At 43.5% G+C, this 27,222-nt stretch overlaps 1 protein-coding gene and 1 non-coding gene across 4 annotated transcripts; one reads left to right on the forward strand and one right to left on the reverse strand.

Annotated features, from left to right (window-relative positions):
* LOC121571905 (glucocorticoid-induced transcript 1 protein-like) lies at nt 1-25,355 on the reverse strand. 3 transcript variants are annotated; one of them, XM_045222048.1, is made up of 8 exons: nt 24,511-25,355; nt 12,065-12,216; nt 8,698-8,787; nt 5,282-5,428; nt 4,652-4,801; nt 3,660-3,876; nt 3,328-3,448; nt 1-3,156 (listed from the first exon to the last, which is right to left on the reverse strand). In XM_045222048.1, the coding sequence occupies exons 1-8, from the start codon at nt 24,914-24,916 to the stop codon at nt 2,826-2,828; spliced, it is 1,614 nt and encodes a 537-aa protein (XP_045077983.1). In that variant the 5' UTR covers nt 24,917-25,355; the 3' UTR covers nt 1-2,825. The 3 variants fall into 3 exon arrangements, with proteins under 3 accessions (XP_045077983.1, XP_041739628.1, XP_045077982.1); XM_041883694.2 differs by having other exon boundaries at nt 5,282-5,425; nt 12,065-12,219; XM_045222047.1 differs by having other exon boundaries at nt 12,065-12,219.
* trnaa-ugc lies at nt 22,995-23,069 on the forward strand. The gene has a single exon. It is a non-coding gene; the product is annotated as a tRNA-Ala (tRNA).
* Nucleotides 25,356-27,222: the final 1,867 nt, after the last annotated feature.

Here is a 27,222-nt window from a genome sequence, read left to right on the forward strand (position 1 = left end):
TCAAAACAACAACCAATCATTTTATTGTGTTTGTGCATGACCTTTGGCCCCACAGGTCCGATGAGGAGCGAGCTGATTGGGTGAGCTGATGAACACTGATGACCTGCTAGCCAATAGCTATGTGCTCTGGTGACATCATATCAAGTGCTGGTTTATGTGTCGATTAATGGCTTTCTCAACAGGCTGTTAGGCTTTTCACACTACTGAGACATACCGGGCCGAGCCACCATAGTTGCTGGAACCGTGTTGGAAAATAAAATATCCAAGCCAGCACAGTATGGTCCTATAGTGTGAATCTGGCTTAAGTGCTGATTTGGCTCTATACTCCAAACCAAAGGAATGAGAGAGAGGAAATGGAGAGGCGAAGAAGAAGCGAAACATATCTGACCCAACGGACACCAACACCTTGTCTATTATTGCACACATCTAGTTAACCAATGCCACATAGTTAATGTATGTTAGTCATTGGATAAGCTATATCACATGATAATGTGGTGCTAAATTATTAAAAACAACATCAACATTGCATTGATATTTTTTAAAGCCATATAGTATATCTAACAAGATGAACAAGAGTATCAATGCAGACAGGAATTCCACAAGCACACATTAGCATATCAAAATAAATAATGTTTCTGATTATGGTTTATCTTTTGACTTGAATGTCAAGGTGGGTGTGTTGTTGTGTTCCATGCAATAATGATGTTACAGACAAATCTGCAAAGGGAATTATTGTGCACAGAATCAAATATGGGACGCTGATAGGAGAATTTCTTCCTTTGATGAAGATGATGCCAATAATTACTCATGACATTGTAAAGCACTAAACTTCAGAAAGACATGGATTGGATAGGGATCAGGACAGTTTATCCATTTTCTTTGAAATCCAAAGATGAAACATCTACCAATTCTGCAGGTGTAATAAACCAACTATCTCCTCTCTAATCAAACCTCAAACCCAGCACACCGGAGGGCCTAAAGATTAACGTTTGGACATGACTTGATGAATCTTCTCAACCCCTAACCAGCTAGAATCTCATGGAATGTCTTATGAATTAATAGTAAAGCATAATTATGTTGTCTATGTGATATTTAAACGGTCTCAGACTGGACACCTGAATGTAACCAACCAAATGCTTATTTTATGTGATGTTACTGCAGGCCATGACTTGACTAGGACCAGTCAACCTAGACTGACCTGAAGTTGAACACTGAAGTTGCTACCTGACCTTGACCACAGCACAACGGCTGCAGAGAGTCCGACCACACAGAACTGTCAGGCGTTGACAGTCATAGCCATTATAGACTTTGCACAGCCGTTATCTCTCACACTGGGCCTGGTCTGTCACTCATAAAGACAATCAAGACGCCTAACACAGTCAACCTTTAACCTCTAACCTCTGCCCTCTCATGACAGCCAAGCACAGGTCACGTCTTGGGACAGCACATCATAACACCATGGAATGTCTAGGGGGAATAAAAGGTTCAGAATTTCTGGAATGGAATCTGGAATGAGAGAAAGCAAAGGAAATAGAGCGATCTCTTCTGCTTCAACGAGGAAATGTAGTCTGAGCTGAGTCAATCTGTGTCATGGAATATGGGCATACATTCCAAATTTCCTGAGTTTAGACTCCGTTTGTGATATATACCTGAAGCAAGGCCAGACGCAATGGACACTGTGCAACAGATTGTTGTGGCCATTTTGAATTTTCTTCTTTATGTCCATGTCTTTTTCCCCACTTTTTTGATTATTCTTTGCATGTTTCAAAGGTTTGGAAACATAACCTGGATTGTGTAAACATAAATCCTGAATATTCTTCTTTCTCCTTTCTGTTACTGTACATAACATAACACAGCAATACACCGTTTTCTAATTAAACAAGCGTTGTTTTTTTCTTTTCTTTCTTTTCCTAAGATATATAATATGTGTAATATGGTGTATAGAGCTTATTCATACTGTGGAGAATGTCAAAACAGAACACAATAACACATAAGTTAAAGAGATTCTCTGGTACTTTTGTATACTTTTTAGCCAGTATTTCTGAAAGTAGCACTCATGAGCCAAAAGTAGTCCCCGAAAGGCCCACCCTGCAACCTCATTGGATAACGCTGGGCAGGCCTCCTGCTAGCTGTCATTCAAATGCGAGGGGCTGAAGCTCATTGGCTAGAACTCGAATTGCTAGGGGGCTGGCTGGCCTATGTAGGGGGAAATGTAGAGAAAATGGCGCGGCACAGTTTCAAGAAAACAGTGGCTTTCAAACTAGGAATTTCGTGGCTAATTGAGGTAAGACAGTAATGCTGCTCATAGATTATGCATGTATGAACTACATATTGACACATCCAGCCCAAAGCGGGAGGTTGAAAAAATAATTTTAGTCTGCAAAGTACCGGAGCATGTCTTTAATCTTAAACACACTACAAGTTTAAAATGCATGCCCCTTATCCAAAGTGTCTAATATTCTTCCCATCCATCCAATGCCAGCGTCCAATATCTCTACTTATTACGTGCTGTTAAAGATCATCATGTCTATCCCTGACAGGAACAGTGCTTTAGGAATAAGCTAGGAACATGTGGGACACTTGTCTTTGTTTTCTCAGTTGTTTGTTGTTGTTGTTGTTGTTGTTGTTGTCGTCAGGTACATTGTTGCTAGCGCTACGCCATGCAGTGTGTAGAGTTCAGTAGAGACAGAGAGAAGAGGAGGGGGAGGTCCTTTAGTGAAGGAGACCGGACTGTGATGATGATGATGATAGTGGGGGCGTAATAATAATATTATTAATAACAATAAGAACCAGAACCATGTGACAGAGGCCAGCTCTGCCCAGGTCTAGCTGATGGCCAGGCTGTCTGTCTGGAGGGCAGTCTCTGGTGTCTCCCCCTGCTGGGGGGAGGTGGGCATTGCAGGGGCAGCCTCCTCAGGGGTGGGAGCATCATCTGTGCTGGTGGAGGTGTGGACCTGAGAGGGGAGGACGCGGCAGAATGCTGACATCATTGAGCTGGGGCCGGCCTCGGGGTCGTCGTCGGGGTGAGAGGTCACAGAGAGGTGCTGGGCACCGGGGGTCAGTCTGACGGGGAAGAAGGCGGAGCCGGTGGAGATGAAGTTGACCTTGTTCTTGTCGGGGCAGGAGAAGAGAGGGACGGACGCTGACTGCCTGGAGCTGGACAGACAAAGAGAAAAGTAAGAGACAACGTTTTAACTCTTTTCATGACATGTAAACGTAACTGACGTTCAGTATCAAGGACATGTGAAATTTGGTGCGATAAAAGAGATCCTAAAAAATCTAATCAAACCCTCCTGTACCAGGTCCCTGGTCTCTTGCTGTAATTACCTAATTTCCTCAAACACCTTGATCTTCTCACAGCCCTCTGGGGGTTCTCTCTTGAACATGTAGCTGTTGTTGGGTTTAGGAGACGAGGCAAACTTAGGCAGCGGAGAGCTACTGCCACTGTCTGTAGACAGAGAGACAGAGACAATGGTCAGAAACGGTCAGAAAAGAAGATTACATTTGCCTTTTGCTCTACTGCCAACCCCCCGGACAAGACACAAACACAGTCCACGTTGGGAGTTCAGAGCCTTGCTGCTCAAGGGCACAACAGCAGGATGTCCAATGGACAATGGAGGCCTTGCCCTTGGTCTGAGAGGGAATCCTGACAGTCCTACCTTTATCCCTGTCGTAGAGCAGATCGTCGGTGGAGTAAGGGCTCCCCCCGTGTGAGCCGGACCCCGGGGGGCAGGCGGGAGAGGGACAGGGGGACAGGCTGGAACTACTGCTGGAGCGGCCGGGGGCAGAGGGGGTCTGTGTGTCCACGCTACGGGTACTACTGCTACGCTGCTGGGGGGGAAAGGGGGCTCGCCGTCCGTCTGGTACCTCCAACACCTGGGGAGGGCGGGGGGATGAGGGAGGAGGGGGGTGAAGAAAAATACAGAACGGGAGATAGCGGGAGAGAGAGCAAGATGTTCCTCAGTAAATATTTGGAAGTAATAGGATTGCCAGTGACACAACAGGTGAATGAGTGGTTGCGTTTGTGTGCGTGTCTACTCCTCTGTCACCTCCAGACACATGACCCTGACTGAAGTCACCCTTGACTGAGAGTGTAAATATGCAGCCTGGTCTCATAGACTACACGTAACATAGTAAAGGCAAATCCGGGACACTCAAATGAGTATGATATGTTACATTTGGTATGGTTACATAAGATAGAAGGTTACTTAATGCAAAAAACGAAAGGAGGGTGGTTGGTCGGAGTGGATTTCTGGGCGTATAACGCGAACGTCTAGCAACCCAATTGTTGCGTGTTCAAATCTCATCACGGACAACTTTAGCATTCTAAAGTTACGTTAGCCACCTAGCTAACATTAGCAACAACAAATTGGAATTAGTAACAAACGTTTGGCAAATTCGTAACATATTGTACAAATTGTAATTTGCTAAATATTGTACAAATTGCAATTAGTAGCATATCATACAAATTGTAATTCGTAACATATCATACGAAATGGATGACAGACATCCACAAATTAATACATACCATATGAAACGTAACATATCATACTAAATAGATTGTATCTGATTCATGTACAGAATAATACGAAATACTCTGAGACCAGGTTGAAATATGTGATGGTATATGTCTAACAGTCCGTCCTCCCACCTTGAGCTCTTCCTTCTCTCCGTTGTTGTCTCTGATGAAGACCTTCTCCAGCTCGTGGTTGATTCCCTCCATGCTGCTGGGCACTCTGGTGATGGAGGGCTTGGGTACCGTCATGTTGGACATCTGAGATGACTTAGACATGCAGGACCACTGCAGGATCCAGGGACACAACCGCAGAGAGAGACATTCAAAAATGAAACCTCCACCTTACACATATTATAAGAAGCGCAGAGGTTTTGTGATTTAGCTTCCCTGGCGTGTTGGGTTGGCGGGGGTGCAGAGTTTGAAATTTTGGGCCGATTGCATTGGTTCTACTCCGCCAAACAAGCTAAATCACACACACCATTTTACTGAGCTATGCTGTGCCACTAGAGATCCTGGTTCGAATCCAGGCTCTGTCGTAGCTGGCCGTGACCGGGAGACCCATGGGGCGGCGCACAATTGGCCCAGCGTCGTCCAGGGTGGGAGGGAATGGCCGGCAGGGATGTAGCTCAGTTGGTAGAGCATGGCGTTTGCAACGCCAGGGTTGTGGGTTCGATTCCCACGGGGGGCCAGTATGTATAGTATATAACTCAGGTTTGTATATAACCAGTATATAACTCAGGTTTGGATGGCAGTATTGTGCCTCACCTGTGCTTGGTTGGCCGTGGTGTTGATGGTGTTGATAGGTCCCTGTAAAGGGGACAGGCTGTCTTTGTCTCTTTGACACTGAGACTGACGACCTCCCTGCTGCTGCTTACTGCTGCCACGCAGCTGCTGCCTGAGCTTGGCTATCTGCTGAGGAGAACAGAGGGAGGAGGAAGAGAGGAGGAGGAAGTGGAGAAAGGGAGAGGAGAAGAGAGGGAGAAAGACAGGAGACAAAGAGAGAAATGAGAGAAAGGAATAGTAACAAGTTAACAGATTAACTTCTTTGTCTATTTCATCTTTTCACATGTTTTTGACATAACCCAATATATCCACCAGGGGTCGCCATAGCTCAGGGAAAAGCCCCTAGGCAGGCAGCTCCAGTAATGAATGCATCAGATCACATGTAGAGCTGGAGCTGTGCAGTCCCGATGTACATCTAAAAGAGATAGTGTGAAATAAAAGCTAAAGGAAGATCCATAAAACGTAACGCGCACACAGACTGGGTCAATTTGAGTATGCAAACACATCTTAAAAGGCCATTTACGATATAGATAATGTATTTCATTTGCATGGTGTCGTTCACACCTTTGAAAGACCCACAGACGTTCCGATCTGTGTATTGGCTTCCTTATCTGGTTTGAGAATCCCCTGTGCTCTGACCAATAAGGACAAAGGGCTAGAACACCTGTCTGTGTGGCTCTAGGTATATCTTTGACCCAAATCTTTGTCTTTATAATTTTGCATCCATATTAGCCCACAGAGGAAAGTTCCAATTGCCAAAATAGCCTTTTGAACTCTCAGACAAGTGGGGCCCTTTGTATATCAGATAGAAGCACAGTACAGTTAATGTCAAATCAGATAAACAGTTGCTTGCCACATGGTAGCCATCTTATTCTTATTATGTATGCAGCATCTCACTACTAGCCAGGACAAGCCCAGACATGTTATTTTCCCTGCGCCTTTACACAGAAGTAATTGTAGGCTCAGTCATTTCACTATAGTAGCACAACACAGGTCACCTTTTACACCAGCAAGACATGCTATGGTGGAAGAAGATAACGGACATGCTATGGTGGAAGAAGATAACGGACATGCTATGGTGGAAGAAGATAACGGACATGCTATGGTGGAAGAAGATAAAGTACATGCCATGGTGGAAGAAGATAAAGTACATGCTATGGTGGAAAAAGATAACGGACATGCTATGGTGGAAGAAGATAAAGTACATGCTATGGTGGAAGAAGATAAAGTACATGCTCTGGTGGAAGATGATACAGGACGGTTTGTGTAAATGCATTGTGAAATGCATTGTGTTTGAGTTTGTTTATTTTGGTGCTGGAATAAAGCAGTGGAGCAACATATTTTACAATACATGTAGCCTTTGTTTTTCTTTACTATCTTTATTTTGGACCCAGCATCATAGGAGAGATTTGGCAGAGGATATCACCTACTGATTCTTGAGTTATCTGGAAAGCTGACTAACTGTTGAGTGCACCAGGTCCATGATGGCTAAAGAAAGTGGATCACATATCAGCCCGTCCATTCAGACAGAGCCTCCTTTGATAAGGACCTGTTAGGATGGGTGTTTGTGTTGTGTTTCTATAGTACAATGATTGTTTCACAATGCATTTACACAAACTGTCCTTGATCTTCTTCCAGCAAGTCTATCTCCCGAGTGGCGCAGTGGTCTAAGGCACTGCATCGCAGTGCTAGCTGTGCCACTAGAGATCCTGGTTCGAATCCAGGCTCTGTCGTAGCTGGCCTTGACCGGGAGACCCATAGGGCGGCGCACAATTGGCCCAGGGTAGGGGAGGGAATGGCCGGCAGGGATGTAGCTCAGTTGGTAGAGCATGGCGTTTGCAACGCCAGGGTTGTGGGTTCGATTCCCACGGGGGGCCAGTATGAAAAAATACAAAATAAATAATGTATGCACTCACTAACTGTAAGTCGCTCTGGATAAGAGCGTCTGCTAAATGACGTAAATGTAAAGTCATTTTACTATAGAAACACAACACAAACACCCAGCCTAACAGGTTTTATAAAATATGTTGCTCCACTGCTTTATTCCAGCACCAAAATAAACAAACTCAAGCGCTTATATTCTTACTCCACCCCTCCCTGCACTTTCCCAGCCATTCACTTCAAATGACATACCACTAGTGCATATAGTACACAGTAGCTAACTGAAAACCCAGTCAGCAGCTGTGACAGAGTATGAATGTGTTCATTGTCCAGCAGCGTTACATGGCAAGTCAAAAAACATGTTGTCCTTGCGGTATTGCTGTATGTGTATGTGTATGTGTATGTGTATGTGTGCGCGCGCGTGTGAGTTGTAAGACATTAAGCTGGGCTGGGCAGTACTTTCACAGGGTTGAAAGTGGAGCGAGTACATCCTATGTAACGCTGAGGAAATAAGAACACAACAAGAGTTAAGTGACAGGAAGTGTTTGTAAATAATGAGGTCTATGAGGTTAGGATTACTGTGGATTACAGTCGCTTAACAACCCTGAGATCTCTTTTGAGGTTATATAGCCCTACAAACAATCATGGTGTAACTGAAGGAGACTTCAACTCAATCCCTCTGCACTGCAGCGTCACTACAGTTACTAAGGAACATGCCTGAACACGACTATTTTAGGTGCTTTCCCTGCTGTTAAACTATGGAGAGAGAGAGAAAACAGAGAGAGAGAGAGAAAGAGAGAAAGGGGAGAGAAAGAATGAAAGAAAGAGAGAGAGGAATCTGAGGCCTGCCTGGCTGTCTTTCCTGTCCATAAATTGCCTGTTGGGTTATGGCTGGGTTGGCGGTTGGTTGCTGTGAGGGGACGTGTCTGGTTAGTTGCGAGGGAGATAGATAGTGTTATCTGCCTCCTCCCTGGTGGTGGCCGTATAGCACCATGGTGGAGCTGAGAGGGGATGATAAGACATCGACCGCCCGGCCCTACGCTCCGTCTCTGACACCCAGCATTAGAACAGACCAAGTCCTGAGCATGCGGAAGTCTGAGGTCATACAGGAAGTTATATATAGAAGGTGGCACTTGGTGGAGAGCAAGAGAGAGACAGAGACCGATGGCAGGTGGTAGGCAGTTTCCTATAGACTCTGATGTCATTCTAGTTGTCATGTCAACTTCAAAGCCATCTCAACATGGCAGAATCTAGGTCTGGGTTAAAGGAGGATGATAGCAATGATACGGATGCACAGTGTGCTAGGATAGCAGATTTCATAAGTTTTACATGGAGGCCTACTGTACAATATATCGTCATTGTTGATTTGAGAACACCTCAGCCCAATGGTCATTAGGAAAGTGCTGCAAGTAGTAGTTTCTTCTGAAGGGTTAGGGTTTCTTATGACATGTTTTAGTGTGGTGTGTGTGCGTATGCATGTGTCGTGCATGCATATGCAAGCGTGAGTGAGTGTATACCTCTTTGAGCTGGTCGGCGCTGCCCCAAGACGCCGAGCGCTGATGTGTGCTCCTCCTCTCTCCTGCTTCTTCACTCCAACATCCAGGTGTCTGGAAACAACAAGGAAACAACCAATAATATCATGATCTATTTATCAACCTCTTATCCTCATTAGCCATGTCAATCATCATGATAGGGAATGAAAGACTGCAGCTTTTGCCCCCAGCCTCAACAGTGCTCTACTTTGCCATTTCAGATTTTGCCCTTCCCAAGTGTTAGGTTTGACATGGACGGCTTGATATGTATACATCATGTATAACAAGATCTAAAAATGGAGCTTCAACTAGTGTGTGTCAGTGCACAACAGCACAAGAAGAGGTCTCTAAATGCCACAGCCTCAGCTAAGGCTACTGTGATGAATAAGTTATTATGTCAACTGGAGAGAGAGACAGAAAAAATAAGCCCTCGCTTCGTCCCCTTGGTTACCCCTGGTCTGACCTGCTACTGGAGCTGAGAGAGGAAAGGAGGAGAAAGACAAGCGTAAAAAGGAGAAAAGAGAGAAGGGCTCTCAACAAATGGCAGGCATCAGACAGGGATTAAATCGAGTGTGTACTGTGATAAAGAATAGTCCTAGCTCTGTGTGTCTCTGCTTTCAAAAGGGCAGAGAGAGAGAGAGAGAGAGAGAGAGAGAGAGAGAGAGAGAGAGAGAGAGAGAGAGAGAGAGAGAGAGAGAGAGAGAGAGAGAGAGAGAGAGAGAGAGAGAGAGAGAGAGAGAGAGAGAGAGAGAGAGAGAGAGAGAGAGAGAGAGAGAGAGAGAGAGAGAGAGAGAGAGAGAGAGAGAGAGAGAGAGAGAGAGAGAGAGAGAGAGAGAGAGAGAGAGAGAGAGAGAGAGAGAGAGAGAGAGAGAGAGAGAGAGAGAGAGAGAGAATGTACACTTTGAATTAAATCCCAAGTTCAAGAACATTGGGAAACGGCGGCACTCCAAAATGTTTTTTTAAACAAAGACGTCACCTCATTTCACCTTTTTATTTTCATCCCGGACAGGCTAGCGCAGTTATGCCTTCATCAGAGCATCAGACAATATACACTGTAAGAGCCAATGGAAGTGCTAGGCCAGTGATGTAGCCAGAAGTGGTAGTAAATATTGTAAAGTGGTCAGTTGAGTTCTTCTATTAATATGTGGAGTCTCTGTAACCTGTTCAACACCATCACCAAGCCAGGCAGGAAACAGAGAGAGAAAGCTTTGAACATACGTCATTTTCATTTCCTATTAAGGGAAGAGGAGGAGGAGCACACTTACACACACACAAACTGAGTTACACACACACACACACACACAGACACAGACACACACCATCTCCTCTCCTCTTACAGTAGACAATGTGTGACCACATACCGATCCCTGGTTGGTCCACCTTCCCTGCATGTGTTCTGTCAACGAACTACTACTCCAAAGGGAAATTCCAGGTTTCTCCGTTGGTTAGGGTTCGGGCCGTTTGGCATATGAACAGTGTCTTTATGGCACAAGTCAAGGATAAACCTTGATCCGAGGCCGAGGAGGAGAGTAGGTCCGTACTGCACATGTAGATGTGGCAGATTTTTCCAAGCATGTGGACAAAGAGCTGAAGTTGCCAGGTTGAGTCCACAGTAATATGGTTTCTGGGATGATCTAGCAATATGGTGTTCGGGTGGCCTGAGAGGTTATTGGGTCCTGGTTGCCGAGCAGTGCAGTAAAAAAAGGATGTAGGAGGTCATTATGGGATGTCATCTCTGACTCTGACTGACTGGCTCCGGTGGTGTCATAACCCTGTTAGCTCACGCTCACTGAGACTGGCTAATGCACTAAACCCAGAGGAGAGAGAAATAAAAAACTAAAGGCCTAATCTACCCCAGAATATTGGGCTGACACTGTAAAATCATGTTCAACGCAGAAAGCAGAATGTCCATTAAAAGTCCAGTTGAGGCATAGATTTGAAACTGGCCCAGTACACACACTAGCCTGCACAATCAATCTTCCACACACTAATACTTCTTGATCTCTCGGCATAATCTTAGTGCTCTGTGTTTGGGCCTGTCTGTCATAACCTGGCAGGATGGTGTGGGTGTTGCAGGTCACAGCAATGTACAGAATAGGGCGAGGAAGAAGAGGAGGAGAACATTCCAGGTCACAGACCCAATGGCTGAGAATTACAGACAATGACGAGGAAAAGTTGAGGAGTGGAAGAAGGAGTAAGAGGAGCAGGAGAAGAGAAAGACAAGGAGGAGGAGGAGAAAATTCCAGCCGCAGCAGGACTGGCAGCAACGTGGCTCTGTACAAGCAGAAGCCGTGTGTCACACAGACAGACAGGATCTCGCATGTTCTCCACAATGACACCTTTGTGCTACGGTGACACCCAGTGCCTACTTGTTCAATACACAGAAGGCCGGCAGGTTAATACAGAGAGCCAGGCTGGTTAATCTATAGTAAGGCTAGAGAGGCCCACACTGACTGGCGGAAACAGGGTGTATAGACCTGTGAAAGAGGTCAACAGCGGCTAACTAATATCTGTGTGGGCAGGTGAATCAGTGACTGAGTACTGTACAAACTTGACTGCCACCAGTCATTTGAAAGAGCCCACTTCCTTATGGTGATGCAGCTCAGTACTCAACCACTTCTGCTTACAGATGTAGGATCTTAATTTGATCACTTTTTTATCACTCTAATGTTCTTGCAGATGAGCTTTGTGATTTACATAAATTCACTAAAAACCCACACAGTTATATTAACAGTATTGCACAACAATGAAGCCTACTTTTGACCAGTGAAACGCCAGGGTTGTGGGTTCGTTTCCCACGGGGGGCCAGTATAAAAAAATATATATATATATGTATTCACTGTAAGTCGCTCTGGATAAGATCGTCTGCTAAATGACTAAAATGTAAATGTATAAACCAATCAAGCACCATTATGGAGTAAACATTCAAATCCTGTTAATGCTGGATTATTTTGCTGTGACAATATAGGTCAAATTAAGATCCTACATCTGTAGCAGTTCCCTGTCCTTCACCTCAGTGTGCTAGTTCAAAACTAGCATGCTTTGCTGATCAAACTCTGCAGATCAGCAAACCAGAGCTATAAATAAACCTAGTTTATTCTAGCTGGAATATCGTCAGGTCTTTGTCGTTGAATGAAATGCCAAATGCATTCATCTCAGTAGGGGGACCGAACAAAGCGTCACACATGAAGGATAGGGTAGGGGGACAGGAAGTGAGGAGGCACCTACCTGAGTGGATTTATCTTTAATGCACAAAGCATAGTGTACAGTTATTCATTCATCTCAGTGGGGGGACCCGATAAAACATGACACATAGGGGACACAGGGGGACAGGAAGTGAGGGGGCACCTACCTGAGTGGATTTATCTTTCATGAACGAGGGGTAGTGCACATGGTGGTCGCGAGGCCAATGGCCGGTGAGGTAGGGGCCGGTGATGGTACCCAGGGAAGAAGTCCGCCGGATGGCTCCCGAGTTACGCACCTGCTGCTGGGGCTTGGACCTCTCTACTGGAGAGAGAGAGAGAGGGGGGTGGAGAGAGACATTTTAATTGAGGAGGCTCTCAAAGGCAATGATTTATTAGGATCCCCATTAGACAACGTCAATGGCGACAGCTAGCCTCACTGGGGTCCGACACATAACGATAAAGACATTACAGACAAAATGACCAAAAGTATGTGGACACCTGCTCATCAAACATCTCATCCCAAAATCATGGGCATTAATATGGAGTTAGTCCCCCCTTTGCTGCTATAACAGCCTCCACTCTTCAGGGAAGGCTTTCCATTAGGTGTTGAGACAATGCTGCAGTGACTTGCTCTTGTGGCTGAATGGAAGCATCAGTGAGGTCGGGCAATGATGTTGAGCGATTAGGCCTGGCTCACAGTCGGCGTTCCAATTTATCCCAAAGGTGTTCGATGGGGTTGAGGTCAGGGCTCTATGCAGGCCAGTCAAGTTCTTCCACACCGATCTCAACAAACCATTTCTGTATGAACCTTGCTTTGTGCACGGGGGCATTGTCATGCTGAAACAGGAAAGCGCCTTCCCCAAACTGTTGCCACAAAGTTGGATGCACAGAATCTTCTAAAATGTCATTGTATGCTGTAGCGTTAAGATTTCCCTTCACTGGAACTAAGGGGCCTAGCCCAAACCATGAAAAACAGCCCCAGACCATTATTCCTCCTCCACCAAACTACAATGCAGGTAGCATTCTCCTGGAATCCGCCAAACACAGATTTGTCCGTCGGACTGCCAGATGGTGAAGCATCACTCCAGAGAACGCATTTCCACTGCATCCTATGACAGTGCCACGTTGAAAGTCACTGAGCTCTTCAGTAAGGCCATTCTACTGCAAATGTTTGTCTGTGGAGATTGCATGGCTAGCTGCGTGCTCAATTTTATACACTTGTCAGCAACGGGTGTGGCTGAAATAGCCAAATCCACTCATTTGAAGGGGTGTCCACATACTTTTGTATATATAGTGTACATTTAAAAACATTAACATGTAGTGTGCATCTATCAGTTACACATACATGTCAGTACATACACACAACAAGTAGGTCACAAGGGGGAGAGGCGTTGTGCCGTGAGTTGTTGCTTTAACCAGGTTCCACTTGTGCTATATGAGATGGGAGTTCCATGTATAATACTGTACGTTTCCTTGAATTTGTTCTGGACCTGGGGAGTGTGAAAAGAACCCTGGTGGCATGTCTGGTGGGGTAGGTGTTTGTGTCAGTGCTGTGTGCAAGTTGACTATGCAAACAATTTGGAATTTCCATCACATTCATGTTTCTTATAAAAACAAGAAGTGATGCAGTCAGTCTTTCCTCAACTCTTAGCCAAGAGAGACTGGCATGCATAGTATTAATTTTAGCCCTCTGATTACAATGAAGAGCAAGACATGTCGCTCTGTTCTGGGCCAGCTGCAGCTTAACTAGGTCTTTGCAGCACTTCACCATATGACTGGACAATAATCAAGATAAGATCAAACTAGAAGAGCCTGCAGGACTTGCTTTGTGGAGTGTGGTGTCAAAAAAGCAGAGCATATCTTTATTACGGACAGACCTCTTACCATCTTTACAACCATTGAATCTATATGTTTTGACAATGACAGTTTATAATCTAAGGTAACACCAAGTAATTTAGTCTCCTCAACTTGTTTAACAGCCACACCATTCATTACCAGATTCAGCTGAGGTCTAGAACTTAAGGAATGATTTGTACCAAATACAATGCTCTTAGTTTTAGAGATGTTCAGGACCAGTTTATTACTGGCCACCCATTCCAAAACTGACTGCAACTCTTCGTTAAGGGTTTCAGTGACTTAATTAGCTATGGTTTCTAATGCGTATACGGTTGAATCATCAGCATACATGGACACACATGCTTTGTTTAATGCCATTGGTAAAAATAGAAAAGAGTAGAGGGCGTAGAGAGCTGCCCTGCGGTATACCACACTTTACATGTTTGACATTAGAGAAGCTTCCATTTAAAAAAAACATCTGAGTTCTATTAGATAGATAGCTCTGAATCCACGATATGGCAGAGGTTGAAAAGCCATAACACATACGTTTTCTCAACAACAGGTTATGGTCAATAATATCAAAGGCTGCACGGAAATCTAACAGTACAGCTCCCACAATCTTCTTATTATCAATTTCTTTCAACCAATCATCAGTCATTTGTGTCAGTGCAGTACATGTTGTGCCCTTCTCTATAAGCATGCTGAATGTCTGTTGTTAATTTGTTTACAGAGAAATAGCATTGTATTTGGTCAAACACCGTTTTTTTCTAACAGTTTGGTAAGAGCTCACAGCAAGCTGATAGGTCTGCTGCCTGACCCAGTCCATTACTTTTGCGCTTATAATCTATTCAAAACTGATCCGATTACTATGCCAATCCACCACATTCTGTACAGTCAGAAGCAATTTCTAGAATCCCCACAATATCTTTCTAGGGGCAATATGTGAGGATGCAGACTGAAACAACAACGTCGCAGTGTTTTGTATACATCTGGCCCTTCATTGGACACGGTGTTAACAAACCTCCAAATGAGCTTCAATGCCATACAACACTCCTTCCGTAGCCTCCAACTGCTCTTAAACACTAGTAAAACTAAATGCATGCTCTTCAACCGAATGCTGCTGGCACCCGCCCACCCGACTAGAATCACTACTCTAAGTGGGTCTGACCTAGAGTATGTTGACAACTACAAATACCTAGGTGTCTGGTTAGACTGTAAACTCTCCTTCCAGACTCACATTAAGCATCTCCAATCCAAAGTAAAATCTAGAATCGGCTTCCTATTTCGCAACAAAGCCTCCTTCACTCATGCTGCCAAACATGCCCTCGTAAAACTGACTATCCCACCGATCCTTGACTTCGGCGATGTCATTTACAAAATAGCCTCCAACACTCTACTCAGCAAATTGGATGTAGTCTATCACAGTGCCATCCATTTTGTCACCAAAGCCCCATATACTACCCACCACTGTGACCTGTACGCTCTTGTTGGCTGGTCCTCACTACATATTTGTCGCCAAACCCACTGGCTCCAGGCCATCTATAAATCACTGCTAGGCAAATCCCCGCCTTATCTTAGCTCATTGGTCACCATAGCAACACCCACCCGTATTATGCGCTCCAGCAGGTATATCTCACTGGTCATCCCCAAAGCCAACACCTCCTTTGGCCGCCTTTCCTTCCAGTTCTCTGCTGCCAATGACTGGAACAAACTGCAAAAATCTCTGAAGTTGGAGACTCTCATCTCCCTCACTAACTTTAAGCATCAGTTGTCAGAGCAGCTTACCGATCACTGCACCTGTACACAGCCATTCTGAAATTAGCCCACCCAACTAACTCACTCCCATATTGTTATTTATTTTGCTAATTTGCACCCCAGTATCTCTATTTGCACATCATCTTTTGCACATCTATCATTCCAGTGTTAATACGAATTTGTAACTATTTTGCACTATGGCCTATTTATTGCCTTACCTCCATAACTTACTACATTCGCACACACTGTATATATATTTTCTGTTGTATTTTTGACTTTATGTTTTGTTTACCCCATATGTAACTCTGTGTTGTTGTTTTTAAATCGCACTGCTTTGCTTTATCTTGGCCAGGTGGCAGTTGTAAATGAGAACTTGTTCTCAACTGGCTTACCTGGTTAAATAAAGGTTAAATAAAATAAATAAAATGTTGTCAGAGACTGGTTACCCTTGGAGCAGCCCAGCCCGTCCTCCCTCACGGCCCAGCCTTCATGGTGAGGCAACCCTACACCTGATAAAAATACCTCACACACACACCCAAGGCTCTTTCCAGGCTCCCTGGGACCTGAGGATCTGGGTCAAGGGCTGTGTGTTTGTTCTAGCAATACTCTCTGGTGTGTATGTGTGTGTGTGTGTGTGTGTGTGTGTGTGTGAGTGAGAGAGAGAGAGTGAGAGAGAGAGAGAGAGATAGAAACAACAATATTTACGCCGTCCTAACCCTGTGGCCTTGTATGAGGTTAGAATGTTCAAAAGCAAAACGCTTCAACTCACACGGTGCAAGCTAGCGTATATATAGGCCTTTAGCAAAGTTGACCAAACATGCCAGGTTTCTAAGAACAACATTCCAGTATGACATGAAACAGACTGGTGCTGTGTACAGTAACACCTCTGACTTATGGAGGACTTGACCTACGTTGAAGTTTCTCATAACTAGGAAGTATTGAGTAAATGTTGATATTTTATTTTTCTGTGTTGTAAAACCTCAATGTATGGCTATGATCTGAGGTTTTGTGTGAAACAGTTGACATGTTTTTCAAAGACCCTAGCACAGCAGTGTTTTGCCCTCAAGTGTACTAGGTGGGCTTAGGGCGGCGGGCCCCCTTACCCTGCCCCTGAGCTGACTGACAGGTCCTGTAGGCCTTAGTGGGATCAGAGCCCACTGAGAAAGGCACAGGCCAGGGTCACCTGGGGCAAATCCACAGGATTACAGGTAAACACTAGTGCATTCTGAGGGAACTAATAATAAGGCCTTGGCTGTGTTCTGACACACTATGTCAAGCAGCAGTTAGCTGTATAAGGGAGGCAGAGGTCAGAAGAAGAACAGGAAGTAAGAAAGAGGGAAAAATGCACTAAGCTCTTCTTGAAAGATGTTGCTTGTGTTTCTTCTGAGAAAGCTAAATCAGCATGTCTGGTTGTCTGGCTTGAAGTCTTTTTCAGACCTAAACACAAAAGCTCTGGGAAACTTTAGAATTGTCACATTTTAACATGATTGGATGTAGGTTATTGCATGTTGGGCTGTACAATTATTCTAATTCACATTCAAAAATATCCATATTGCAAGAAATCCATATCGCATGCATTTTTTTTATTGCATGTCCGTTTTTATAGTTTACTCCATTCTTTACTCCTCTTGCGGAACAGTTGAATGCTGTTCTGTTAGGTAAAATGCAGTCAACTGATTGTTCTAACAAGAATAATGCCGCTTTCCCATTTGCGTCTTAATATAAATCATGTTATTTCTATGATTCCAACGGTTCACCCAAAGGTTTTGATCTACAGTGGGGAGAACAAGTATTTGGTACACTGCCGATTTTGCAGGTTTTCCTACTTACAAAGCATGTAGAGGTCTGTAATTCTTATCATAGGTACACTTCAACTGTGAGAGACGGAATCTAAAACAAAAATCCAGAAAATCACATTGTATGATTTTTAAGTAATTAATTTGCATTTTATTGCATGACATAAGTATTTGATACATCAGAAAAGCAGAACTTAATATTTGGTACAGAAACCTTTGTTTGCAATTACAGAGATCATACATTTCCTGTAGGTCTTGACAAGGTTTGCACACACTGCAGCAGGGATTTTGGCCCACTCCTCCATACAGACCTTCTCCAGATCCTTCAGGTTTCGGGGCTGTCGCTGGGCAATACGGACTTTCAGCTCCCTCCAAAGATTTTCTATTGGGTTCAAGTCTGGAGACTGGCTAGGCCACTCCAGGACCTTGAGATGCTTCTTACGGAGCCACTCCTTAGTTGCCCTGGCTGTGTGTTTCGGGCCGTTGTCATGCTGGAAGACCCAGCCACATGACATAAGTATTTGATCACCTACCAACCAGTAAGAATTCCGGCTCTCACAGACCTGTTCGTTTTTCTTTAAGAAGCCCTCCTGTTCTCCACTCATTACCTATATTAACTGCACCTGTTTGAACTCATTACCTGTATAAAAGACCCCTGTCCACACACTCAATCAAACAGACTCCAACCTCTCCACAATGGCCAAGACCAGAGAGCTGTGTAAGGACATCAGGGATAAAATTGTAGACCTGCACAAGGCTGGGATGGGCTACAGGACAATAGGCAAGCAGCTTGGTGAGAAGGCAACAACTGTTGGTGCAATTATTAGAAAATGGAAGAAGTTCAAGATGACGGTCAATCACCCTCGGTCTGGGGCTCCATGCAAGATCTCACCTCGTGGGGCATCAATGATCATGAGGAAGGTGAGGGATCAGCCCAGAACTACACGGCAGGACCTGGTCAATGAGCTGAAGAGAGCTGGGACCACAGACTCAAAGAAAACCATTAGTAACACACTACGCAGTCATGGATTAAAATCCTGCAGCGCACGCAAGGTCCCCCTGCTCAAGCCAGCGCATGTCCAGGCCCGTCTGAAGTTTGCCAATGACCATCTGGATGATCCAGAGGAGGAATGGGAGAAGGTCATGTGGTCTGATGAGACAAAAATAGAGCTTTTTGGTCTAAACTCCACTCGCCGTGTTTGGAGGAAGAAGAAGGATGAGTACAACCCCAAGAACACCATCCCAACCGTGAAGCATGGAGGTGGAAACATCATTCTTTGGGGATGCTTTTCTGCAAAGGGGACAGGACGACTGCACCGTATTGAGGGGAGGATGGATGGGGCCATGTATCGCGAGATCTTGGCCAACAACCTCCTTCCCTCAGTAAGAGCATTGAAGATGGGTCGTGGCTGGGTCTTCCAGCATGACAACAGCCCGAAACACACAGCCAGGGCAACTAAGGAGTGGCTCCGTAAGAAGCATCTCAGGGTCCTGGAGTGGCCTAGCCAGTCTCCAGACTTGAACCCAATAGAAAATCTTTGGAGGGAGCTGAAAGTCCGTATTGCCCAGCGACAGCCCCGAAACCTGAAGGATCTGGAGAAGGTCTGTATGGAGGAGTGGGCCAAAATCCCTGCTGCAGTGTGTGCAAACCTTGTCAAGACCTACAGGAAATGTATGATCTCTGTAATTGCAAACAAAGGTTTCTGTACCAAATATTAAGTTCTGCTTTTCTGATGTATCAAATACTTATGTCATGCAATAAAATGCAATTAATTACTTAAAAATCATACAATGTGATTTTCTGGATATTTGTTTTAGATTCCCTCTCTCACAGTTGAAGTGTACCTATGATAAAAATTACAGATCTCTACATGCTTTGTAAGTAGGAAAACCTGCAAAATCGGCAGTGTATCAAATACTTGTTCTCCCCAATGTATATCGCAGGTCAAATCGCAATCGCTAAGACACTTCTCTTCAAACTTATTGGGCTTTTCATCATTTCATTTGTATGAGATGTAACGTTCTCATTAAAAAAATTCTCAGGGCAAGCCGAAGTCAGTAGCATTAGTCTATGCCCCCTCATCGGCGATTGGTAGGGATTCTTCAATGAAGTGCCTGTTGTCATTCAATGCGAGACGATTCGTCCTCATGCAAAAATTTTCACTAGGGAAATACTGCACCAAACATCCTAGTCAGATGCAAAATTGCGTGACAAAGAGTTCTTCTACAAAAATGTCAAAATGAATGAGAGATTTCTTGAATTACCTTAGATGAATACTGACTATTTTGAAATTACAGTATTATTGCCACTTTTTTCACGTTTTTCAAGCGAAGGTCTTTTAAGGGAGTATTCAAGCACACTCGATTGGTTCGCCTAGCCGAGCTCAGCTAGGTGCCAGCCGAACTGAAGCATGCCGACAGCTTAAAAGTGTAGGCATTCCTCACACCAGCTCTGCAGCCTCGGGATGTGCCTGTAATGGTTAGCCTAGTTACACTAGAAAGTGACACATAGGAGATTATTGCTCATGATGAGGCTAGGTGGAACTGGTCTGAGCTCCAAACGGGTCAAGTGTTCCGCCGATATGTGCTGGCTTCTCATAGAACCTAGTAGGCCCATTAGGTCTACTGGACAGGCCTCTCTCAGTCCTATACAGCGCCTTGAAAAAGTATTCATCCCCCTTGGCGTTTTTCCTATTTTGTTGCATTACAACCTGTAATTGAAATGGATTTTTATTTGGATTTCATGTAATTGATATACACAAAATAGTCCAAATTGGTGAAGTGAAATGAAAAAAAATTACTTGATTCAAAAAATGATAATGAATAAATAAATAATAAAATAAGCAAACACGTTTGGTGTTCGCCAAAAGGCATGTGGGAGACTCCCCAAACATATGGAAGAAGGTACTCTGGTCAGATGAGACTAAAATTGAGCTTTTTGGCCATCAAGGAAAACTCTATGTCTGGCAAAAACCCAACACCTCTCATCACCCCGAGAACACCATCCCCACAGTGAAGCATGGTGGTGGCAGCATCATGCTGTGGGGATGTTTTTCCATCGGCAGGGACTGGGAAACTTGTCAGAATTTAAGAAATGATGGATGGGGCTAAATACAGGGAAATTCTTTCACTCTTCCAGAGATTTGAGACTGGGACGGAGGTTCACCTTCCAGCAGGACAATGACCTTAAGCATACTGCTAAAGCAACACTCGAGTGGTTTAAGGGGAAACATTTAAATGTCTTGGAATGGCCTAGTCAAAGCCCAGACCTCAATCCAATTGAGAATCTGTGGTATGACGTAAAGATTGCTGTACACCAGCAGAACCCATCCAGCTTGAGGGAGCTGGAGCAGTTTTGCCTTGAAGAACGGGCAAAAATCCCAGTGGCTAGATGTGCCAAGCTTATAGAGACATACCCCAAGAGACTTGCAGCTGTAATTGCTGCAAAAGGTAGCTCTACAAAGTATTGACTTTGGGGGAGTGCATGCTCAAGTTTTTTGTCTTATTATTTTTTTTTTTGCATCTTCAAAGTGGTAGGCATGCTGTGTAAATCAAATGATACAAACCCCCCAAAAATCTATTTTAATTCCAGGTTGTAAGGCAACAAAATAGGAAAAATGCCAAGGGGGGTGAATACTTTCGCAAGCCACTGTATAGCGGACAGAGGAAGGGTTAGTCATTCAAAAAATCATGTCAACCCCTATTATTAGTCCTTGTAACTTATTATGTGATTTGTTAAGCCAAATTATACTCCTGAACTAATGTAGGCTTGCCTAAACAAAGGGAGTGAATACTTATGCAACAACTATATTTTAGTTATACATTTTTTATTAATCTTTAAAAAATGTTAGTATTGGGGTGTCAGTCCAACCAGGCCTCAACATTGAGAGCACACGTCATCATACCATAAAACAAGAATGAAAGAAAAACACATATTCCCACTTTGGAACGATGCCCTGTGTGCATCTGCTTTTCTGCAATTTCAATGATTTTTCAGCCAGACCAAAAATAGAGATGTAAACAACGGAAGGAATAAGTTGAAATAGCCTAACGTTTGGGTCTGGTCGTAGATACAAGCTTCTCTAGCCAAGATGTAGGCCTTTTATGTAGAAGCTATGGGACATTTATTTGACATTGGTGACAGAAAAGTATGCAATGATTCAAAATTATAGTTCTTAAATAATGGTGTAGATGAAATCACTCTCACTGCTTATCCGTACAGTGTTAAAAGGTTTACAAAGGGGGTTAATAATACTATAACACATGCTACTTAGCAGACGCTGTTATCCAAAGCCACTTACAGTAGTTAGTGCATGCATATATTTTGAGTGTGTGTAGGTTATGTGATCCATGCAGAAATTGAACCCACAATCCTGGTGTTTCCAGAGGTTGAATGCACAGCATTCACGCAAGATACGCAATCCCTCTCTATCTGCACGACTAACTCATTTATTCAACCCCCTTACTATATAAAGGCAACATTGACCCATATTGGAGTTTGGAAGAGAGACAGGTTGTGTTCTCGGTTCGAGGTGATGATGTCATGTGTTAATCACTCATAATCCCTCTCTCACTTTAAGTGTGGCTGACAATTCAGCACAGGGTCACACAAGGACTGTCACTAGCAGAACAGGCCCTGTGCATGACAGAGCCCTATAGATTTGTCCAATAGTAGTGCACTATGTGCCATTTCGAATGCCTCTGGCTCTGGTCAAAAGTAGTGAACTACCTTAATATAGGACGTAGCTCACAGATCTGCAGTATAGATCCTTTCATCAGGAAGTAGGTGGTTGTTGTTGTGTTGTGTTCTTTTAATGCCAAGCCTATTACAGGAAGCTGCCTTGTCTTTGTTTTACAGCTTCACAAGATCGTAGTGAACTGGCTAATTAACTGTTGCGTCACACACACTTTTCAGCATAGTTTACAACCCTCTCTCTCTGAAGTTATACCTGGAGAGAATTCACAATAAGTCCCTTGTAGTTAATGACTTCAAGTGTCAAAAGGAACGTAGACTAGATAATATAACGCCTATGTCAACACATTCACTGTCCCATTTGTTCATAACTTGACATGAGGGAGCATTTTCTCGGGCACAGAAACACTTTCAATGCAGAATATCCACTGAATATGCTTTTTAGTCCTGGACCAGGCTTAAGCTTAATCTGTGTCCAGGAAACCGGTCATAAAGGGGCAACTACAAGAAATTGCTAGAAGGCTGCCCCCACTTATTACCTGAAGATAAAAGGTTTGATGATAAAACTGTTACATTTTTCCATTAAAGCTGTTCATGCCAGAGTAATGTATTCTAAATCACTCCCAGCCTGCAGTCCTCTATAAGCCTGCTTTACAAGCTATACGCTTAAAGACCTGTAACCATAACGTCCCCCTTTTCATACAATAAGGTATTGATTCTTCTATACATGATGGAATATGAGCCCAGATTCAATATGCTATGGAAACGGGCCCTGTGTAGCTCAGTTGGTAGAGCATGGCGCTTGCAACACCAGGGTTGTTGGTTCGATTCCCACGGGCGGCCAGTATGAAAAATGTATGCACTCACTAACTAAGTCGCTCTGGATAAGAGCGTCTGCCAAATGACTAAAATGTACTGTAGTAATTGTGAATTTGAGGTCAGGTCAAGCATGTAGGCTCTAGTCTCCTCCAAAGAATGACAAGTGACAACCACATGATAGAAAAAGTAATTTGATAGGGCCTCCTGTAGCTCAGTTGGTAGAGCATGGCGCTTGCAACGCCAGGGTTGTGGGTTCGATTCCCACGGGGGCCAGTATGAAAAATGTATGCACTCACTAACTGTAAGTCGCTCTGGATAAGAGCGTCTGCCAAATGACTAAAATGTAAAAAAAATATATATATATTGATACCCTCTGTGTTAGTATGCCATGCTTATGCATTCATTGTTGATGGCCCTATGTGCTATGCAGTCATTAGTACTCATCTATTAACACTTTAGTTCCTACATTAGCATTGAGGACTCCCTGGAAAACAGTATAAATGACTAACTGAATATCATATGCTTTTTAAGAGATTGTATGATAAGACGTGTTAAGGGGTGCTTTTCCATTCAACCTGTCGTGGTGCCCCCTGTCCAATTTCCCGGACCTAAAATGTACAGAACCTCTGTGGTCATCAGTGACCTCACCATATTGCATCCCTCATCTCTGGCTTGACATGTAGAGAGGTCAAGGGTCAAAGCTTTCTAGGGGGTCTGGCCCATAGTATCCCATTGTCAAATCAGTACTACTACCAGCAGGCAGTACTACTAAACCTACAGAATCTGCATTGCACACCTAGGCTACTGAGGTCTCCTACTTTGAGAGAGGGTGCACAGAGACAGCATATTGTGGACCTGGTAGCTAGAGAAATGCATTGGAATACCGTCCCTACCTCCTCAAGAATCCATACTATCATAAGTGCTTCCTGTAAGGTGTCAAATAACACTACAGCTTTAGAAAAACCTATTTGCAAAGAGCAAGAGCAGCACTCATATTTGCAATAGAATTATTGTGTTTACGTCTCGAGATGCGCTCGCTCCTGCTAGGCCCCAGTGTTGCCATAAGCGCGCGACCTTCTCCAGTCAGCGACGTAATTATTTATATTCCTTCGCGCTGGTAAACAAGCGTCCATTTCAGAGAAAATACCTAAATAAATGGGCATGTCACACTAATCATGATTGGTCTTTATTGAATCATTGTAACATGTCCACGATGTGGTTGCAGTTGCCATTATTAATTTATTTTAATACGACGAACCAGTCGTGTTTATCTAACTGGCGCGCGCTGGCCTGGAGGTACAGTAACTGCATCGTCACCATAACAGCCACGGATGCATAAATCGAAAGCCCAAAGCAGTTGTTTGCAAATTAAACAACGTAGTACATAAGCACATATATGGTTTCAAAGCATCCCCTCGATGCCAATTCATTATTTGAACATGACAACATTTGGCTACTGGGTCCATAATTATTCATACGACATTCGCAATAAATTACAGCATTTTCAGGGTTAGCTATGTTTGTTATTTGCTATATCTGAATCGGCTTATAAACACAGAAATGTTAGGTAAAATAATATGCGTTTGCGTGCAAGTGATGCTGATGCGTCTAGCAGAGACCCCCGATCTGACCCAATTAGCTTGCTAGCTATAGCAACAGCTAGCCGATCTAGCTTTGGATGCAATAAATGAAGGACAACCCGCTACTACTGCACCTTTGAAAACAGGCGAGTTCGGACATCGCTCAGGTGAACTCCTGCTGTCCGGCGGCGAGCGTATCTGCCTTGCGACCAGCCTGCCCTCCACCGAGCCGTTTCCACCCGGGTTCGCGAGCAGCAGCTGCGTCGGGCTGGAGGGACTGTTGAAAGGGGACGTCGATGTCGGTCCTGTATTGCTCGCGACTGTGAAGGAAGAGGAGCAGGAGCGGGTTGGGCTGTGCTGACCTCCACGCAAGAGCTGGTATGGCACGGTGGCACGAATAGGCTGCAACCGGATCGTGGTGGTGTTGCCGTTGCTGCAGCCGGCTGGAGAGATGGTTGGGGAGCCGCCGCCGTCACCGCTTCGCTTGACCCGCTGTTGCTGCTGTTGGGTTGAGTTGGTTGCTGATGATACTGTCGACATGATGTTGATTGCCACAGTGCAACTCTTCCAGTTAACAAACTTGGCAAAAACAAAAATACAAAGTTAAATCTTGAATAAGCCTCAAGTTACTTGAGAGTACTTTCGTTTGTTTGCTCAAATATATAAATGTGAAATGATAAAGCAAGTTTGTAACTTTCCCCAAAAAGTTAGAACATTTGTTCTTGTAAAAGTCCAGTTGAGTTTAGTTCGTAATAAGCTGCCCAGTTAGCTTAGCTAGCTACATTTTCACACTTGTTCTGCTACTTATCCATTTTGAAGTGTTCCAACAAGTATGCATTCTCGAAAAACTCTCAGTTAAACATCTTCATATCGAACAAAACTATTTAAACCACGAACTTCACTTACAAAAGCGCTATAACAACACTGCTAGCTAGTTAGCTATGTCTCTGTGTCGTCTGTCTTGCAACACGCAACCCCTTTCCTGTGTCCCTCCTCTGGCAAACTACTGGCTGACAGACCGGGGCGGGACAAATTCACTCAATGTAAACTTCTGATTGGTTAATATAATACTAGAAGGACGAGTTCATCAGCCACAGTTTAAGCATCCACCAATCGATTCATTGAAGTTTGCTGAAGATACACCGCTCTCGAGCAAGCGATTGGTCGCAGTTAAATCTCAGAGAAATGTGGGGTGCACAATCTTCAGCAAAACAGAAAGGTCGTCTGGGTTTCTGATGTAGACAACTGCAATGTTATTCTTATACCAATCATAAATCCAAACAACCACTGCACAGTTTAAATATTAAAATACTGTAGCTAGATCCCTCCTAAAAATCCACATACTGCTGTACTAACACATCTACAGCGCCATATGTATTTTCACTAACAACAAGCTAGCTAACGTTGTTTTGTGCTAGCTGGTTAAGAGCAGGTCTCTTTCCTTGTAAATATGGCCTACCGTACTCTAGGTAGTTTGTCTATGAAGCAGACTGTATGAAAAAATAAAATAATGGTATGCACTCACTAACTGTAAGTCGCTCTGGATAAGAGCGTCTGCTAAATGACTAAAATGTAAAAAAAATGTAAGACAAGAATAATCACAAAATATTTTTACATGTTTTAATAGTCTGATTCACAATCAAATGCATATACAATTGAAATACACAGAGGATACAGAACCAAAATAAATGTTAAAGCTGCAATCAGTGGTGTAAAGTACTTAAGTAAAAATACTTGAAAGTACTACTTAAGTAGTTTTTTTGGTATGTAAACTTTACTTTACTATTTATATTTTGGACAACTTTTACTTCACTACATTCCTAAAGAAGACTATGTACTTTTTACTAAATTTTTACTCCTGCTTAGCAGGACAGGAAAATTGCCTAATTCACACACTTATCAAGAGAACATTGCTGGTCATCCATACTGCCTCTGATCTGGCGGACTCACTAAACACATGCTTCGTTTGTAAATTATGTCTGAGTGTTGGAGCATGCCCCTGGCTATCCGTAAATAAAAAAAAACAAGTAAATGATGCCATCTGGTTTGCTTTATATAAGGAATTTTTAATTATTTCGACATTTACTTTTGATACTTAAGTATATTTTAGCACTTACATTTACTTTTTATACTTAAGTATATTTAAAACCAAATACTTTTACTCAAGTAGTATTTTACTGGGTGACTTTCACTTTTTCTTGAGTCATTTGGGTACTTTTTCCACCACTGGCTGCAATATGTAACTTTTTGGGCGACTGACCAAATTCACATAGAAATATGAGTCATAGATACAGTACGTCACTCTCATTGAAAGCAAGTCTACAAAGTGGTAGATCTATTTCATGTGCGCTATAAGTTTCATTTTTGCATCTTTTACTTTCGGTTTTGTACAGCAGCTTCAAACAGCTGAAAATACAATATTTTGCAAACAATTAGAATTTGAGCAACCAGGAAATGGCAGAGCCATTTCTGCATATTGCACCTTTAAAAGGCATTGGACAAGGACTGAAAAGGAAGTGAAGTTGAAGACCGGTTCAGAATACGGGGGTGTAAACTTGCCAGATATACCACAAGGTAAAATAGTTTTGATTTTAAAGTGCCATTCAAACTTCTTCACAGGTAGGCTACATTTTCAAAGAATGCACAACTGAATGTTCAGAGGTTAACCGGATGTACTATTGCATGTAACATCCTTCATAAACTCTTAATATCAATTTGAAGTTACAGTACTTGCAGTGTTGGGGAGTAGTGAACTGCATGTAGTTCAACTAGTAATTTAACTACATTTTGAAGTAGCTTGGTGGTAGTTGAACTAATTCAAATCAAGGTAGTGTTTTCAGTAGTTC

The sequence above is a fragment of the Coregonus clupeaformis genome, chromosome 8 (assembly GCF_020615455.1).
Source record: "Coregonus clupeaformis isolate EN_2021a chromosome 8, ASM2061545v1, whole genome shotgun sequence".
Classification (NCBI taxonomy): domain Eukaryota; kingdom Metazoa; phylum Chordata; class Actinopteri; order Salmoniformes; family Salmonidae; genus Coregonus; species Coregonus clupeaformis.